Here is a 20,319-nt window from a genome sequence, read left to right as displayed (position 1 = left end):
CTATTCTGGGATATTTCTCCTGCCCCGGATAAAAAATGGTTAAACTCTTTGAACAGTCATAACTGTACATCTAAAGTATCCAAGTTCTTCATATAATCTAGTTTGGTTTTGGAATAGTATATTGTACATATATACCAAAAAATCCAGTAACAGAGAAGTCACATGTTTTTGATTTGAGCTTTTCTATTATCATTACCTTCTAAGTGATTGCAGGTTGAGGCTTGCTCTCTCCACGTAACAGCACTGCCACTAGCTAGCTCTGAAAGGGTAGAAGAGCATAATAAGGGAGCTAAGCTCTAAAGTATTTCCATGTTTAAACTTTTTACCTTTTTCATAGTGTTTTTGTCTTTTGAATAAGAGACAAAAATGTGTGTGATTTGTATTTAAGCAGAACTATTCTGCATTCTTTAAGAGCAAGATTCTTCTACAATACTCAAATTGTTTATGTGACTTGGTTTACAAAGGCGTTACCTAAATGTAATTATTTCCTGCTGCAACATAGTGAGGCACACTCATCTGCCATTAAGCAATGACAGGCAGCTTAAGGAGTTAAAGAGTAACAGCGGAAAACTAACTGAGCTAGGTATGATTTTTTGAGGGGCACAGGGCAGGGGGTGGGACATGGACATGACTAAACTCTACTAAAAATGTTTGGGTTTTTTTAATATTGGTACATATTCAAAGTTAAAACCAGACAGTAGTCAAATAAATATCCTTTAATAAAGAAAAAAAAAAAGGAATCATTGTAAAGCACCAAAACTGTGAGTATGACGTTACATTGCATGTACAAGAAGGTGAGTGCAGTACTTTGTGTACAGGTTTAAATTTCTGAGTTATGATAATAAAAACCCATGAAATACACAGCAATAAACTTGCATTGCAAAAAAGCTGTACTAAAGAAAAAAGACCAAAAAGCAGACAGTTAAAACTTTCTTTAGTTTTCAGGTATTGCTAGAAATGTTTAATTTTTGATCTTTTTTTTTTTTTAAACATACTTGTTGCTTAATACTTTATAACATTGAGCATTTTTAGGCATAGTAGATTTGCAGTCATTTACAATAAAATATGCATTTAATGTGTCCTTTTGAATATGATGGATTTAAAAAACTTTCTTAAAGCCAAGCACAATGTGCTAGTAGTGTTTGAGTCTACCAATAATATTGCACAAAGCTAGTGAATGGCAAATTTGTTTTCTTTTGATTATTTTGTATTTATTCTCCAGGCTTTAACAAAAGTTAGTTTAGTGAAACTTCACTGACTTATTCATGCAGGACAACTCATATTTCTTAATATAAGCCATCTGTATTTCTTAAGTTTTCATCTTATGATGATGTATTTGTATATATTTAAGATGGAATTAAAAACATAGAACAACAACAATAACACACTGGGAGATGCTAAGTAAATATCCCCAATCTCCAACATCTATTTCCTAAAAATAAAAAATGTTTCTAAATCTGAAAATCTAGGCAGCCTATGGCAAACTAATTAGCAAATAGGTGACATCTCTGCAGAGTCTGAATGACACTCAGCAACACAGGCATCATCCTTTTCACTTGTTCCAAACGGATACAATACTGGCTAAGAGATACCAGCTTTAAATAAATCTCTACATTAATATTAGAAACTCAGCAGAGTAAAATTCATTGCTTGGTCATGTTCCATATTAGAGGTACATCAGAACATTCACATCTGAGAATGGAAAGACAACCTCTTCTGTCAAAATCTGAAGCTGTGGGCTACAGAATACAGACAACCTGAATCACAAAAATTCATAAATGTCAGGTTGGAGATTCACCACAGTCAGAGCTGGGAGTTTTGTATCAATATTCAAACTGAATGGGAAGTGCAAAGAACTGTATATACAACAGCCCCTCCCAAAAATATACTGGCATGCCCACTCACCCTTGACACTCCTAAAAATTCCAAGTATTTATGTATTAGGCAGCAATTAAATATAAATTCATTTTATAGGAAAAATTTAAGTTACAGTATATTTCTAGGTTAAAAATAGCCATTTCTACACTTCTTACAGCATTGGTAGCAGTATGTCAATGTGCTTATTACACCGAAGAGTAATTTGCGGTCAAGTTTAGAATGACCTGCTGTGTGCCAGCTCCAGCAGCACTGAAATTATGCAGCGCACTCTCCCAGTAAGGTGCTTCTGTTAACTCCTTCTCTTTGCAAGAAGCTTTGCTCATTCTTAACATTAATTCTGTAGTGCTAAACATAACATATTGTCCGTGCTTATGGAATCATTACCAGAAATATATCCAGGTAATTTAATTACATAAGCATTACAATGAAAATAAGTCTTGTTACACAAGTGAGCAAACTTGATTTACAAATTACACTCTTGAAATTCAGTGCAACGCATGGAATAAGGGTAATTTTGACCAACAGAAGTTTCTGCCTCCTCAATAAGCTGCATCTTAACAATGCACCTGTCATTAATATTAAACATTACAGAATATATAGTGCTTATACTCAAAATGATTCTTTACAAATAATGTAGTGAAGTTATGTTGAATTCTATCCCTGAAGCAGCCACAAAAGAACATAATACATAATCATCCTAATTTATTTTACAGGTGTCTGGTGTAAGATGCAGACTGTCAGATATTTTTTTTTAAAACCTTAGAAGTAATGTTTAAGAAAAACAAAAAAGCCTTCATCTATCCTAGACAGGTAACAACTAACACTATAAAAACACAGTAAAGTGAATAAAACAAAACTACTGGTAATTTTAAAAGAATCTGGAACCTCTGTGAATGATAGCATGAAACGCATGGTGATGCAAATTCCATTTCTGAGCAAAAGACTATTACTGTTTACTTCACATTTTGGTTATTTTAGTAGAAGTAGGTGTTTCTTGTCCCCACTCATAGAAGATTTTTTTCAGTCCTCACATAAGCACTTGTACAGTAAAGATTATGCATTCCAACTCTTCACCTCACTGGATCAGTTACACTATACTAAAACAGTTTTAATTTGAACAAATAAAGAAGTTTCTAAAACTGGAAAAAGCCTGAAATCTGACAAACTGCCTAAGATAAATGACTAGCAACAGAATAATGCAGCCACAACAAATGAAGTCTAGCCTCAAATGAAAAATGCCCAATAATGGGTAGAAACGTTTTTTATGAGGCTCCCTTTCTTTGCATGTGTATGTGTTTTTTCTAAAGTTACGCTTACTAAGATTTCTCAAGGACCAACACAATTAATACAGCTTTTCTCAGCTATGGAGGAACCGATCTCAGCAGGACTGCCAATAGTTTCTTTAAGTTTCTTGTGAATATACTTGAAACTTCGCCCATTTGCTGCTGCATCCATCCCACTGCACACAGTACAGAGGATGGGAAGTTTTATCCATGAGCCTGTACACTACATACACATAATATATCAAAGTGGAGATTTATGTGAAATTGTGACATCTAGTGACTCATGGAGGATTAAAATCCAGGATATTTTTTTTTTTTAGCATTATGTGGAAAAAACTGTTTACTTTCCACAATGAAGATGGCAGTTTTGAACTGCTATGCTCAGCACAACTGCCTTCTGTGTGCGCATAAAATACGAACTGCATTTCTATAAACTAAGCTACTACAGGAATCTAAGACTTCAGCTAAACATAAAAGATGAAGGACAGTATTTTTTCTCACTCATGCACATATTTTAAAAGGCAAAGATAACAGATCACATGGCAAACAAAAATTGTAGTACAGTACAGCATGGAGCTATTTAGAGAAATCACAACACAGTAGTAAACTGGCAGACACAAATGTTGTGCAAGGGAACCACTGCGCCTACACTTTAAAATTACACTATTTTTCCCCAGCTTGGAATTTTGCTAGTGTCCCACATGCACACTCTTTGGCTGCAGGCTCGAAAACAGGAAAATATGGACACAGAAGTTGCTCAGTTACTACTGTTAGTTTAGCCCTAAGTTTCAGATGAACTGTATAATCTGAATCACCATTCTGCATCATAGTTCTGATTTGTGCTACAGCCAAAAAAATTTATTTGATTACCTCAGCTTTTAATGTGTGGTGTGACTGGAAGAACAGAAAAACAGAGAAAAAAATACACCAGAGCTTATGGTATAGGCAACGTCAAATAAACTTTGAAATTGCTGTTATAACACAGTATTAAGACAGCCTGCAACCACACCGTGTAACTCAGGGTTCAGAGAAGCAGTTTAAGAAAAAAACATCGTATGGTTTTAGGTCCTTGGAAAGCCAGTATCAAGTGTTTCATAGAGCTGATCTCAGGACAGAAAAATACAGACCTGACAACTAATGCAGCAAAATCAATACAACTCTACAGTAATGCTGCTCACAGGTGCTTTGAAAATGAACGTTCACTAACTTCATAAGGCAACAAGGTTAAGAAAATGCCTGTTGATATCAAGGGTAGAATGACATCCTTTCAAGATGTTTGACAGAGCTTTAAATTCAAGACAGCCACAGCAAAACAACAGAAGGGTCCAAGAGCTGAGGTTCCTTTAGGTTACATAGCTTACTGCTAAGGTAAGATCTGCTGTTGCTCACTATATAGGTAAATGGCAAGATGTTAATTTTTCTCTGAAATCTCCTGTTATAAATGTTAATGCAGTACATGTTTCATGAAATGACAGCAGCAATGCATAACTCCACTTAAAAATACCTGCATAGTAGTTTGTCTGTCACGCGACTAACAGTGAATGGACCACACTGCACAAGGGACAGGGACTACGTTTCTGAAACACAGTGTAAGCCATGACAGTAAAAATAAAATGCTAGTGACAGTTCTATTTTCTTTAAATTGTAATGGGCTGACTTTAATATCTCATGGAGTTTCTAGACGGTACAAAGCTACTTGTATCTCTGTACTGACAGACCTCTTAGGACTGTGGTATCGTAAGAGTAGCTGCCTGCAGCCATTAGCCATGAAATTTAGGATTACTTCTAAGTATTCACTGAAGAGGAGGTTGTAACATTCCCTAAACAAAAAAAACAAACCAAAAAAGGATCAAAAGGGAACTTTTTTTTCAGCCAGTAAGGTTCTGGGTATGAAATACAAACATTTTTGCAGCCATTAAAGGGAATAAAGAAAACCAGCAAGAGAAGCATGATTTTCACAACTGAATTATCAGTATAAGTGCTTTGATCTTTTTTAAAGAAGGCTGCTTAGACTAATCAAAAGTAACTTTAAACCAAAAGACAAAAATAATTTTAAGTATGAAATTACAAAATATTGCTTCTTATAACAAATGATAAAAGTATAACTAACTTGGTTCAGCATAGCTAAATATTATTTTAAAAAAGCATGAAAATGTCTACTTCAAAAAAGTGTCAGACTATAAATGACGTTCTAAAAAGGTGCTGGACTACGTCTTGCTAAATGTACCATTTTGGAAACACACACATTCTTTAATATGTACTGAATTCAACTCTTATTTCTCATTGTGCTGTGTGGTCACTTGTTAATCTTCATACTGACATACATTTCTTCAAACTAAGAAGAAAAAGTCTTAGTTGCATGTTACTGAATTTCAGCTACTGTAGTGCAACTAGGAATTCTGCTCTTTCTAGTATCACACTACTAACACAGCAAGCTTCTCTGCAAGGAGCTGTTTAGTTGGATTTTTAAGCAGATCGTATATTCAGTGCAGTGAAGGGGACATTTCACAGCTGGTTTGATGTCTTGGCCAAATTCCAAAGACACTTTAACACCAAGTATTCTCCTAATTCAAAATGCCCCCCTCACTTAACTGGCCACACATTACTAATGCAAATAGAAAAAGTGCTTAAGAATCAGGCATTCTTGATTATATAAAATGCACATCTAAACAACTTAGCTTAGTGTCCAAACAAGAATTTTTTTGAACAAATTAAAGATAAAAATGACCCAAAAATTAACATTTCGGGCCATTTTTTTCCATATATACTGAATCATTTGCCAAAGAAAGACTATTCTTTGCCAAAGAAAACCTCCTGTGGAATTGATGGTCATAACTGCTGGCTCTGAATTTTCAGAAATGAAGAGGAAAAGCAATCTTCAGCTGGGGTTTCTTTTCTCACATCAGTGGCTGTAAATCACCTGTTTGGGAAGAAAGAAAAAGGAACATCTGAAAAGCTAAACAGCTGTACAAATACACTCTGTTCAACATACTAGCCAATTCCAACATGCAATACTAAGCAGTGTCTTCAAAAGCCTTAATTCTCTTTGCACAGAATATGACCAGGTCTTTTTTTGCCTTCTGGTATTATTGGCAGTGAACACAGATTAGACTTTGAAGTGGCCCAAAATACTGGATTAGAAGAATACGGAGAGGAAAAACTTGCTGCTTCTCTGTTACTTTGCCCATCTTTCCCAAGAATCTAGGTTTTGCATTACTTATAGTACTCTTAATGTACTATAGTGATTTATGTGTACCATTATGTACACACAGACAGGCTTGGGATACTTTTGATAACCAGTAATATTCCAATTTTTAATACAGAAACTACTGCGTCTTTATACTGCTTGTTCAGCTGTACTTCCAATACACAGAATGGCTCAACATTTTTGTATGTGGTTTAGTTCCCATAAGGAAGGAACTGCTCTTAAAAAAAGTTAGTGATAACTTTAAGTTAACTTATTAAAGCAGTTAATACAAGGGATGACCAGATCTCCTGTGTGAGTTAGTTACTACTGGTTTGTCTTCAAACTTCAATAACAAATGGAATAAATTCAGTGGACACTGTTAATACTCCTTTCACATACATTAAGACACTTTTTGGCACCTGATAAACTAAACATCATTATATCTTATTTAGCCTTCATTCCTAAGGCAAAAAAATGCATTACATTTTGCTTATAAGGATGTACACATATTAAGCATAGTTTGTAATGTGTGCCAATACACGTTTGTATAACTGTTTTCAATCTAAAATCCCTATGCAACCAATTTCCATATGTGCAGAACTTACAGTTAAAAATCAGCAGGTCAGTCTTAAAGCATGTTATTATACAGATGATCTTATAGTAAAAAAATACTATTCTGCAATTTCTACAACAGATTTTCATTAGATTTTACTCTTGTGTAATAAATTCTGGGTAACCAGTCTATATGTTAAAGCAAATGCACTCATATGTGTAAAGCATTTATTCAGCTGAATTTCATGAGCACTTCTGTCTCAATATATGTTCTCCCAGATTATTTCACACACTTCGATAGCAGAAGCCCATTTTTGCTTTGAGCTGCTAGCTATTTTGTACAACCATTTTTCAATCAAACCTGTACTATCTGTTAAATAGTCTCATCTCATGAAAACAAGATTGTTTTCATAATAGAATAGGACATTGGTAAGAAAAAGCAGGTCCCAGATGTGTGAAGAACTCCAAGGAGCATGCGCTTAGAACTGATACAGCATCCTGCAAGTGATGTCATGGGACCTCAGCATTTGAAAGGAGTACATCCTTAAAATGGGAAGATGCCATAACTATAGGCCGGTAAAAAAGAGACAACCACCAGTGCACTACAGGTACTGCATGGCAGTGATTTTTGACCTGCTCTCTGAACTGCCTCTACGGGGCTGCAAAGGATAGCAGAGGAAAACGTGTATTTATATTGCATGGCAACATACATATAAGACTTCTAACAGGATGCACTTCCAATGGAAAATATTTAGGAGGTTCACCAACCAGATTAAAAAAAAATATTCAAAGTCACTCTTGGAAAATGCCTTTTTATATATATATATATATATATATATGATCCACAGTATTAAAAGAGTATTCTTGCTAAAAATGCAAACAAAATCCCAAAGAATAAGTTAAATTTATGAAAATCATAAAGTCAAATAGAGTTTCAATTTGCTCAGTAATCTAGGAAATTCAAAGAGAATAATTGCACTGAGAAAGCCAAGTCAGTTGCAAGGCACATCTTTTCTTACAGCTGTCATTTCATTTCTGAAGGGCTGTGGTAGTGGGAGTTTTCAGTATGCAAGTATAGAAAAAGTTACATCCAAGCAAAATTATTTTCAGTTTGAGTTTCAGCAAGAGTTAAGTACACCTCCAGTGCTAGAATTCCAGCTCCAAAACTAGCAGTTCTTTTGGTATGGAAGAGAACGAGCATGCCATAATTAAACAGCATTAAATCATTAGTCCTGCCAATGGCTAGTTCACGAGTAAATAAAGGCAATATTTATTTTCCTTTTCAAAAATTTTAAGTACTATTATTTGAAAATAGCGTACCAATGAAACAGTTTGAGACATAGTATTTCATAATCACAACAACATTCAGCAGATGACGTGCTAAGTCACCATAATTTTTTAAACCGCTGTTAACACTTATCAATAGTCACCCTCCATCTATAACAACTAACTGGGGTAGAAATGCCTGACTGTAAATATCCAAAAAGGTTATCTTTTTGCTACTGCTAGTTGTGTTGCAAGGATTATAAATATTGATCTTCCATAGTCTTGAAATAGCCTTTGATTTCCAAACAGATTTTTAAATTCTTTTCAGATTGTCACACCTACCTCTCTTTTTCTCCAAATTTTAAGTTTAGTGGAAGCTTTCATTGAGGCTTAAGTTCATTCACATGCCAGTAGCAGAAAAGAACAACACAAAACTAATGCTGTATGCTTCTGTTGTTATCAAGAATCTCTTTGTGCTACTGATGCAGCCATAATTTTGAAAACTAATCTCTTGCCAATTTCCAGTTTGTTCTGAAATCATTAACTTCATCTGCTGAAGTCTAGTACCTGTACTTTCAGGCACTGTAGCTTAGTATAATGCAAGCTAATGAGATTTCTATGAGTAGCAGAAGTGAAAGTTACATTTGTATATTTACTGTTTATGGTCTGGAAATTTAATTAAGTCATGAAAGTTTACAGATTGAAACCAAGCTCTCTGAGTCAGTCATACAGGGTAGCCAATGACATTTCAATGTCTTCAGCAGTCAAACCTAACCATCCTTCACTTGGACCTATTCAGTCTGAAGTGATAAACATGCTAAACTTTTACAAGGCCAGAAGTAATTAGAAAATAAGTACAAGGCATGTCCAAGAGTAATAGTGCTGCTTTGTTACTTAAAAGCTTTTTAAAGCTTTTTGGTAAGCTGCAAACAGTCCCTTCAAATTTACTAAATGAAATACAGCTTTTTCTAGGAGCAGTCCTGTCAATTCAGCAGAAGTATTCAAACAATAAAAGGTTAATATGTCGCCTAGAAAATTTTTCCCTTACTATAAACCGTACATTCTTTGGAAAGTCACTGATACTAAATTCATATGTGCATGTTTTACCACGCTGGATGCCAGAGAGTTTAGTCACATTCATACTAAATCTCCTAGAATGCACAACCTGAGGCTTAGCAGCTACTGTTATACAAAAAGCACTGAAATTTTTTTTTAAAAAAAGATGTAGGTTAATTACAGCTTAATTTTCCCAGTCTGTGCAAGGCAAACTCTCCTCTTCATCCTCTGACTCAGGTGATGCTTCCTTAATCCGTCGCAATGCTTCATGGATGCTCCTTGTCAGAGGGTCAGTATCAGGCAGAATTGTAAAGGATTCTCTCAGAACATCTTTCTGCACTTTCTTCAGCTTCACCCCTTTCCGAATCTGTGCCAAGATGTTATTGCTATCATCTTCGTCAGGAAAAGGAGGGAGACTTCTCTGCTCAACTTTTCTTAAGTGAAAGCTGCCACGTTTCAAGGAAGCCAGCACTTCATCCATCGGGGAACTCACTGTAGTAAATCAGAAGACCTTCAGTATTATTTTTACCAAATTTTATTAGTCTTAATTTATATTTCCTACAGACCAAAAAGTAGCTCCATACTATTAAAGTGATAGTCCCATAGCACAGAGTATAATGGTAGCTCCAATATTGTTTTAGCCCCCAAATTTCTCTTCCCTATTACCAGGTCAAAACTGGTTTATACAAACAACTCAAATTTCTGAAACAACTTCACCTCCTATCAGACAGGTAGTAAAATTTTTTGAACAAGACTGCTTTCCTGATTGCAGTCAGGAAAAATCAAACTAGCTGCCATGAATCCAACACCATTAAAGTGTTTATTATATTCTCTTTCTTGACTTTGAAACTCAGGTAGTGAGACATATCTGAAGTACTGGACTGTGCAATCCATTCTCAGCACTTGAATTTTGTGGCTGATTTTACCTACTGCATGGACTGCATGTCAGTGAGGGAAGCAGCAGTATAGTCAACTGCAACAGCATGCATTTTTCTGCTCCTCTGGACTCATGTAAGTATTGGCACCTAGTCACAGCATGCCTACATAAATTCCCTTCCTTTATCATTAATGAAAAGAAAGAAGTAAGAGTTAACACTTTACCAACAATCCAGCCTTTATCAACAATTTCTGACTAGTTCTCTGCAAAAATACAGATTGGCCTTTGGCTTTTTAAAGAGCTACAAGTAGGTAAGAACTCTGTCCCAAAGAATGCATTATAATAAAGTACAACAGTTCGAAATAGCTCGCATACACTAGCACATACAATGTAGAGCACATATCAATCAACTGATGAGTATTCATCTCCAGTTCTTTTTTGTACATTGTAGAATACATCTTTAAAACCTGTTTTGCATTTATGAGCTTTGTCCATCAGACTAATGGCCCAGACACAATAGACACAAGGAAAAAAGAAAAGAGTACAGGAATGCACATTTGAAAGTGGAAGGAAGGATCGTAAAATACAGAGACAGATTTGTGAAACCACTTAAGAGACCGAGAACATCTTGGGGAAACCAGAGCAGCAGGTAAAGTGCAGCTACAGACATTAACAATACTCTTAAGAGGGAGAATATAATTTGATTTTGTATTTGTCATTTTAATCTGTATTGAATTGTACACATGTGCTTTATATAAAATTGCAAGATAAAATTAGTATCAGAAAAATAAACAATAGACTATAGAGAAAGAAAAAGGGAGCATAGCAGCATCAAAGTTGATAATGAACTTAAAGACATTGTACCTGCAACCTGCAGGATTTGTAAGAGCTTAAGAATTCTGCAACTATACAGTTTCTTCAAGGTTTTTCAGTCATTTAAGGACAATTTCTAGAGGAAACATTCTTGTTTGTCCGATTGATGAAGACAGTTCTAATTTTGCTTTTATCTGTATGAGGGAAAATGTCAATGGAGTCATGTTTTCTGCAGCTGTAACTGACAGAGCCAGATAGAATTTTAAATAAAATATCATTACAGCCATATTACAGCATTGTGAATCAAGGTACTCTTTCTCAGTGACTTACAGTAAAACAGTGCAGCTGAATACTTTTGAAAATCCCATGTCTGATTTTCAAATAAAAATTTTGCTCCAGTATAGCATGTTTCACCAAAACACCAGCATTACTTTATTCAAACATGGCTGCCATTCTCCCCATTTTATATATGAGCTAAACAGTTAAAAGACAAGTAACACAGAACTGACAAGTCGTATCAGATCTCCCAGCTCAGCCCTGTGCTCTATTCATTCTCTTCAGTTTCCAAAGAAATTTTTGATCTTTTAGCTAATTATTAACATGCTTTGCTGAATGATTACAGGTTTAATTTCTAATTGTAGTTCACATATATATTTACTCAGCTCTCAAGGGTACTTGAGGGTTTGTGGACTTCTACATGAAAATTTGAAGAAACCTTGAAGAAAGCATTCTCAATGTTTTCTCTGTCCCTCAACAAGTATTCATTTTACTTTGATGTAGATTATGTAAAATTAACTTTTATGTATGTTATTAATGTATAAATTATATACTATAATTGAACATATGTTATTTAAAAATCACTGCACCCTCAAGAGAAGCATGTAATATTTGCAGTGCTGGCTGTCAACTAGACAGGAAAAGATTCTTTCAGACAGCAATTAGCTCTGTTTTCTAGCTACTCTAATGTGGTATATCACACAGTCAGTTTCACAAGTGTTTAGGTCCTAACATTTGAGTTGCCAGTATCTGTCAACTGAACAAGATTTAATGACTCTCCCATTAATGAAAGAATCAAAGCATACACTTTTCTATAGAGCAATTCAAAAGAGGAACTGATGTGCATTACAATTAAATACACAGAAGTGAAAATATTACCTCTTTTCCTCTGCAAACCCTCTAGATCACCCGTCTTCTTAAGCTTCTTCTTGGCACTGACTAGCTGACTGCTGTCAAACAGATGTGCTGGTGGGACACCAAAAGAGTGCTGGACTCCCTTCTCCTCACTCTGACGTTTCACAAAGCTGTCACTTTTCTCTAAGGATTTGGTAGCATCTTCCTTGGAGGGCAGGGGTGGAGGTGGAGGTGGTGGAGGCAAAGGAGGTGGCAGCGGTACTACAGTAACAGTCTCTGGTTGAAGCTTATTACCAGTGAGGGCAGAAACACTAACATGAGGCAGTTCAGAGGTAACACCATTTGGAGGTAATGAGATATCTTGAAGTTGTTCTAAGCTTGTAGATTCCTGCACTTGTAAAGGCTGGACTGCATTTTCCAATTCCACCTCTTCACTCTTCTCTTGGATTTGTATGGTTGCTGGCAAAGACTGAGGCTGATCAACACAGGGTGCTGAGCTGGTTGCACATTTTCTTCTTGCATGAGCCAAACGTAGTCTGGTTGATTTAAGTATTACTTGCCCAGGGTACCGCTAAAATAAGTAAGTTTTTGACAATTGGGTAAGTACATGCAACACACTATTCTAGATTCTAAGTACTTGTCATTAGGGTTTGTCTTTCTGACAAGCAGGATTCATCTGCTATTTTCATTCATTTTGCTCTGGATGTAAAAGCAAAGCAAATATATCCTCACCTTTATGCAAAAATGATCTGTTTTCTTAATTTTTATTCTTGGTTAAGCCACAATTTACATGTCATTTGTCTAGTCAGGGATATACATGGGGTTAGAATTAGGATTTCACTAGGAGCCAGACTGTACATTCAAAACTTTTTTCTGGAAACTAAAATCCAAAATTCCCTCTTGCTTTCCTTTTCTAAAACTGGTTCTAAAACTCCTTCTGCAACAAAGTCCCCTCTGACCTAGTACACTGGCCTTAGATGTGAATCATACTGCTTAAAAAGGTATCTCATGAAAACACCAATCATTCTGAGACATTTCGAAGTATTTTTAATTTAGTTCTTAAACTTGCTGACTCAGTAACCGTCTTTTCATATTAGTTTCATCCGTAGCCATTTTAACGCAAAAATGTAAACACTTGTGAAAGACGTATCTAATACATTTTACACAATTGTGGTAGGTCTAAAGCAATAGGGATCGTAACAATATAACCATGCTTACACACAAAGTCAGTTCATTAATAGTTGCTGGTTAAAATAAGTTTGCTTTAATTTATAGAAGCTATGCAATTCAAAAGCCTTGAAAACAATAAGGATACAAAAAGTGTACTGCTGAGCAAGACAGCTTTCCAGCAGAGAAACTTCTTGTACCTGTACTTTTTTATGTATTCAGCAAAACAAAACAAAAAAGTCTTTGCCAATTAATACAGTCTCTGTTCTCTTATACTTTCACCCCTTTCCTTACCCTCCTCCCTTCATTCCATCTTCTATTCATTTTCTGATACTTCCATGGTAATAGGAAGGAGCAGGTATTGGCAGGTGTTCTAGCAATCAGTGGCAACTGGGGTATGTCAGATGGTAATGTGCTTTGTGGGACATACCACTCAGATTGTAATTCCTTTGGGAACTTGCTAAGTGTCTTGTCACAAGTTGTAGATGTAAGAGTGAACAGAAGCTTATTACAGCACTGGGAATGTAATGGCCAGAGGAATTCATTACTACCAATGACATATTTTGCTGCAAGATTTCCAAAGAACAGTTAACTGCACAATGAAAGAGTACAGCTAATAGCACAGTATAGTCCTAGAATGAGTAAAAATTTGTTTTGCAAAATAAACTGGCAGAAAAGAACAACTCTTCTGTTACCTGTTTAAATGTGCGAAGTCTGTCCAGTGTTTTCTGTCGCTCCTGACTAACCCAGGAGCTCTTTCTTTCCTCTTCATCTTGTATTTGATCTCGCTTCTGAGAAAACACATAGAAAAACATGTGAATATTACATACAATGCCATGTTTAGCATCATTAAAAAAACTGACTTAAATTAACTCTTCCGTTAACTGTTAAGAATTACCTAACAACCTACCTCTCAAATACACTTCTGAACTTCCAAACTTCACCTTTTTCTTCCCCTTAAAAAATGCTATGTATTTCATGTTTTAGAATCTTAAAGAAATCAAAGCTCAGTAAAGGAAGATTTCAATCTGGAATTAGAACACTTGAAAGACTTGTTATCTAGAAAGATGAGAAATAGCTACAGACATGACAGAAAATTATATGGAAAAAGCCTCCTTAAATTAAAAATGGTATAAATTAACCAGACAGCAAATCAGTATCCATCTTCTCTCATTTCAAGAAAAAAATGACAGCTCAAATTGCAATGCTGCCCATTTAAAACAAGTCATATCAGTATTTTCACAGTACAAGAAACCACTGAATTCAGTGCCACAAAATTTTGAATCCAGTAATGAGCAAATTAAGTAAATATTTTCATTATGATTTACAACAGTAAACAAAAGTTTCATATTTAATTACCTTAAACTGTCATTATTTAATCCAGCTTGATTTTCTGTAATCCTACTTCAATAAAGGTTTGAAGTTCTTCCCTGCAGCTAAGACAGATGTATTTTTTCTTGTTTGGGGATCTTACCTCAGTGACAACATAAATTCGGATCACCTCCTTTAACTAGGCATCCAATTTTCACAAAACTTCAGCACAGTTACTACATCTTTGAAACAAAACACTACTATTCAGTCAAATCTACTGAAAGTGGATACTAGTTATCAGATGGCAAAAGTCATTGTACACAGGTTCAGAAGTTATGAGGGAAAGTGATAGAACAGGTGACTATGAAGTAAAAACCCTGAGCAGAAACAGCAGCTTTAATCCTTAAATGACTCACAGCATTTAGAACTTCTTTTAGAAGCTCATCTTCATCATCGTAATTAAAAATTCTGATCACTTTTGTGAACTTTTATTGTCATTCAGTCAACACAAAAGCGATGTCTGCCTGCCTGCCATTTTCAGAAGTCAGCTAGTGGCCTGTGTCCTTCATAAAGAGCCAACTCCTGTGATTTGGAAGGAAGTGAATATAGATGCATTAGGGAGAGGAAGAGGAGAATGCATCTGAAACACAGTAAGGACAGGAAACAGGAAAAGGTGAAGAGGAATACAAGCATGTGGTGAAAAGAAAATAAAGCAAAGGGACAAAAGTTAAATCAGAGGCATAAAGAAAGTATTATAGCAGGAAGGATAGCTCTGCCACCACACCTGCATGTTACATACGCAAACAGATCAAACTTTAGCTGAAGCAGTCTCAAACTCAAGGGGTTTGTTGTTTTGGTTTGGGCTTTTTTGTTTTTAAATAAGAGTGGTGAATTGCAATTTTTATTTGGTTTTAGGTTTGGACACCCTTGCAGTTATCTTTTCAAAATTCTTAATGAAAATCAGTGGCTGAAAATCTATGTTACAGTAACAGCAGAAATTCAGTCACATTATATTAACAGAAAAAAAGACCAAAAAAAATATCAGCATAAGGTTCTTCATTATAATGCAAGTGGGCTACTCCATGAAGTAACAAAAAAGCCCCGTAGTTTTGAGAGACAAGAAAGTCCTTCAGCTTTATCGGGTCTTATTTTTAAGAGTGACAAATGGACCACTCCACACAGCAAATTCCTTTGCCTTATTGTTAAGAACTGAAAAAAAAACAAACTATTTATCTAAGCTCCTGAAAGAGTATGCCAATACGTCCTGTCTTTCCCAAGTAGCCTTTTCATAAAATAAATTATGCAGCTGACTTCCTGGATAAATACATCAATGTTAAAAATGTATAAGGATGAAACAGAATCACTTTCACTAATCTAATTGAAGCCTGAATTAAAGAGAAGACTTGGATTTCAATGCATCTTTGTCAGTGATCTTTGTTAAATATTGATACTGTATCAGCTCCCAAGACTTAGCTCAGAATTTGACTATTTTTTAATATGAAGTCTATTATGTTCAGCACAAGAGTTAGACTAGCTAGCCTATACTCTGTGATGAGACTGTGTGGAGAATCATGGAGCATACAGCTGGAACTACAACTTTATACACAAAATTCTAGTGACTTTTCTAGAAAGACGAAAAATAACAAACAGGCTTATTAAGATTCAAGAATAAAAATGTATGTCTTCCTTCTCATTTCAGTGTGTCTGATGCTGTACCCAGATGTCCAGAATCACCTATGTGAATGTGATAAACTGCATGCAGCTTAACCCTCGCAGTCATCACTTACGACTGTGAACCTAGCATTAAAGAACTGTTCTATCTGCTTGGGTTCAATCTCATCCTAACACAAACACGTATTTCCCCTTACCAGCATAGTATGATACAGAAATTCATGGTGCGAAGGCCAGGGCTACACACCATCTTTTTTAAAACAGCTGTCACTCTGAATACTCTCCTAATTAATGTACAATGAGGAATGCAAGCTATTAACTAAAGGCTAAACTCAACAGCGGAACTTACTAGCTGAACAGTGTGGTGCGTTTTGTATTCTTCCTCACTCTGGTGACGCTGCTGGATCTTTTCATTATGCTTTGCGATACAGATCTCCTGTAGCAACATAAAATGTTATCTATAAAATATGAATTTCAAATATCGATTTACAGAGTAAAATGTCATATTTAGGAAACAGCAGTAAGCATTAGAAAAATAAAAATTACAAAGCCTATCTCAGACAAACTAATTTAACCAAGCTAATTTAAGTTAAAGTAAAATCACAAAATAAGAACAAAACCAATCCAGACAAACCCAAACCCATTACTTCTGTCAAAAGAATGTACACAAGTAACAGTTGTTTGATAAGTGTATTCTACAATACCGTTATGAAAGTGGCAACAAACACCGATTTGCCAAATACTTCATAAAAACCTTGCATAACTCCATGCATTTATATACATGGATAATAACTAACTCTCAAATACACCACGTATTTCTGTTTATGCAACTAGACAGCTTTCCATTTACAACTGTCAGTTCATCTTTTGCACATACAATCTGCAAGCATAAACATTAATAAAGTTGTTACAATTTTATGCATGCACAAGCAGGTTCACTTATTATACCAAGCTCATGTCTGTAATGTCTGGTTTAAAAACAAGCACTTATTACATTGCTTGCAAATAAGAAGTTAAAACAAATCAAAATAGGCCACATTACAATAGATTACAAGAAACAGGATGACACTCAAACTTCAGGTAATATAAAAAGAACTGAATTAAATCTCAGTTACAAAGAAAAGGTATGTGTAGGAATTCAGGGTAGCGACAAGACAGACAAGTTCATAGGACAATAGTGAGGGCCAGGAAATCAGACAGTATGGGCCACAAAATTAGGCTCAGTACACACAGCACGCAGAACTATAACCAAGTCAGCCGTGTAGTCAGAAACAGAACTCACGGCTGTGTAAAAGGGGCAGTGTTAGGAAGCAGTCTGGAGTGTGACTGCAGCCAGAACGCTGAAGCAATGGGCTTCCCAGGCATCATACTGCATGGAGCCAGACAGGAGCTTTGCCATTGACAGCAATGCTTGGAGCAGCTGATGGAGTTATCAGCCATCAAGCAAGCCACTACAGTAGTGGCAAAAAGATACAAAAACAAGGAGCGGAGGGATAAAAAAAGTCCACAGTTTTGGACACTTGGAAATGGCAGAAAAACCTACTATCTCCTACAAGCAGGTTATGGGACATACTGAAACCACATAAAAAGTCAGCCAGTGCTCCTGTACAGGGCAGTAAAACCATCAATGCTGCTACCGTATACAGATAACTGGCAAAAGCATGAAAGTTTCTGTGGAAACAGTGGCCCAGCTTCATCAGAGGTATATATATATATAGCTAAACATGGCTGGGATTTACGTTCGTTTGTGGGGTTTTTCTTCCATGGTGAAAAGAGTTTAATTAAAACAATGGAAAAGTTAATTCATTTAATTTGTAACTGCAAAAGTACAAACTACCTCATTTCTGCATTTCAAGGCACAATACCGTCAGAATATTGTTAGAGAATCTGAAACACTATTTGTAATACTGATTTACCTTGACACTTTATTTTCTACTTATGTGTTAAGTTTGATTAGAAGTCTTCTAAACTAATGAGGAATATATGTAATGAGATATAAAGAAGTATTATAAAATAATGAGAAAATGTATGTTTGGTTTGGTTTTTTTGACATGTCTCATAAAAAACTGGGGGGCACATGTCTATGAAATGTTTTCTCTTTAGCACCAGTATTTAAATCTTTCTGATTAAGAGCAATAATGAAAGATACTTTAAGCACTGCTTAAGAGCAATTAAGCATATGAAGAGGATAAATCAGAGCAAAACATATCTGGTGCTGACTTTGTACTAATAAACAACACACTTGAATTTAATTAGGAAAAAGTTGCCATTTTATAGGGACAAATGCTGGATTTTACTTGTAGACAAGACTAAGTGACTACAAACAAAGGATGAACAAAAAAACAGCCAGGTGGCAGCATTAAAGAAAACGATCTGGGTGATTATGAAAGATGACAAGTTGACCATAAAAGAACAAACTCCTGCAAAAAAAGAAAACATCATAATTGGGTGTATGAGCAGGAATACAGCCTGCTGAACATGTGAAGTAGTCCCCTGAGGCTTCTCAGCACTGGGAAAGCAGGAGCACTACATCCAGTGAGAGCCACTCCTCAAGAAAGATGCTGACCAACTGTATGGAACTCAACAAGATTATTGAGAGGTAACGCCAATTTCTCTTAACTACCTGACCAATTTCACAGTATCAAATAGTACTTCTATTAAAAAGACAAAAAGGGAGAGCTGAGGAACCATTCAACCCTTGTCACTGGATAAACTACCACATTTAGGACTAGTAATACAAAATACAGATCTACATTAGTATTGTATTTAACTAGTTCCAGTAAGCATTACTTTCACATTGAAAAGCATCAAAATTGTTAGCTTCTCATTAGGTAAGCTCAGTATGTACAGAAACTGTATTTTGCTATAAGCATTCAGTGTAGTTGTGTCCTTACATTGTTGCAGTAATAATAATAACGATAATCAAGCATACCGAGTAACCCTGTGCCAGCTGTCAGTACATCTACATAACGCCTGTTTTGGCACGGGCTACGCTTCAAACTGTAGGCTTGCAAAGTAGTGAAGATGCCCTAATAAATGGACACAACAGCATATGAGGAAGCTTCTTAGATCAAAGCACACATTATAAACATACCCCAAACAGCTTCACCAACCAGTTGCTTCTCCCAGTCTGTTCATAAGGAACGCTCTTCCTGGATATAAAATAATTCAATTTTTTCACAAGTCTGTTTTTCCAAAGATGTTTTCTAGACACCTTCTACACTAACTTTTTCACCTTGACTCTTTGCTATACATCTAGCTCCCTAATGAAACAGCTGCTTAGTCCGTATGGTAACCTAATTAATACTACGTGCCGCCAGCAGGGGGTACACTGGGATAACAATAGTGACATCCCGCATGAAGTATCTGTAACTAGCTTTCAAGAAGTAAGAAAAATAGTGAGACCACTGTTAAAAATCCTGGGTTTTAGTAACTCACTCACTACGATAAAAACAAAGGAACATCAGGAAATGACCGTTTAACAAATGCAAATAGGTTTATATTAAAAAAAATGAGAATGGAGTTTATGCTCATGGTAGTACAGTGAAAGAACATCAACTTCTGTAAAACCACACACAAAAAAATTCTGGCTCAGTCAGAATCACAACTGAATGAGGTTTCTAAGGAACCTTTAGCAAACGTTTGTAATAAAGGTTTAGTACAATTATTTGACATCATTAAAAAATAAAAGCATCAACTTCAAAAACAGGTAAGTAATTTCTGAAAAACAAAACAGACTATAGTCACAGAAGCTTGTATTTATATTATGTATACTCTTACTATATATAAACCGATTCCTCTTCACTGCATTATCTTCTCAACAGAAAAGATTTTCAAACACCCAGATGATGAAATTAGCTCCTCCAAAAAATAAAAACCAATGATAGAGAATTATTGCCTATTGTTTTTTTAATCATTATATCTGCTGCCAGGAAAGGAGGCATTCTCCTAAGGGAATCTTCAGTTGCCAAAAACCTAATAACAAGCAAGGACTGTAATTTCTAAATATATCACAGGACTGTGATATACATTACTTAATGCACAGCTTGCATTTTGTTTTCAGCTACAGAATTACAAAGTAAAAAAAAAATAGGAAAACAAAAAAACCCCTCACCAAAACCTCACCC

General features: G+C 35.5%; 1 protein-coding gene across 2 annotated transcripts in view; it reads right to left on the bottom strand.

Moving 5' to 3' along the window:
* Positions 1–701: 701 nt before the first annotated feature.
* The window catches only part of JMY (junction mediating and regulatory protein, p53 cofactor), a 73,148-nt gene continuing 53,530 nt past the window's right edge, over positions 702–20,319 (bottom strand). For both annotated transcript variants that reach the window (XM_056324580.1, XM_056324579.1), the window contains 5 exons: positions 16,542–16,628; positions 13,906–14,001; positions 12,068–12,614; positions 9,404–9,714; positions 702–6,081 (listed from right to left, as the gene is read on the bottom strand). In XM_056324580.1, coding sequence (XP_056180555.1) covers positions 9,407–9,714; positions 12,068–12,614; positions 13,906–14,001; positions 16,542–16,628 — 1,038 coding nt within the window. In that variant the 3' untranslated portion in view covers positions 702–6,081; positions 9,404–9,406. The remainder of the gene's footprint in view (positions 6,082–9,403; positions 9,715–12,067; positions 12,615–13,905; positions 14,002–16,541; positions 16,629–20,319) is intronic.

Source organism: Falco biarmicus, chromosome Z (genome assembly GCF_023638135.1).
Source record: "Falco biarmicus isolate bFalBia1 chromosome Z, bFalBia1.pri, whole genome shotgun sequence".
Taxonomy (NCBI): Eukaryota; Metazoa; Chordata; class Aves; order Falconiformes; family Falconidae; genus Falco; species Falco biarmicus.
Note: the sequence above shows the minus strand (reverse complement) of the source record. Positions and strands in the feature narration are given on the sequence as shown.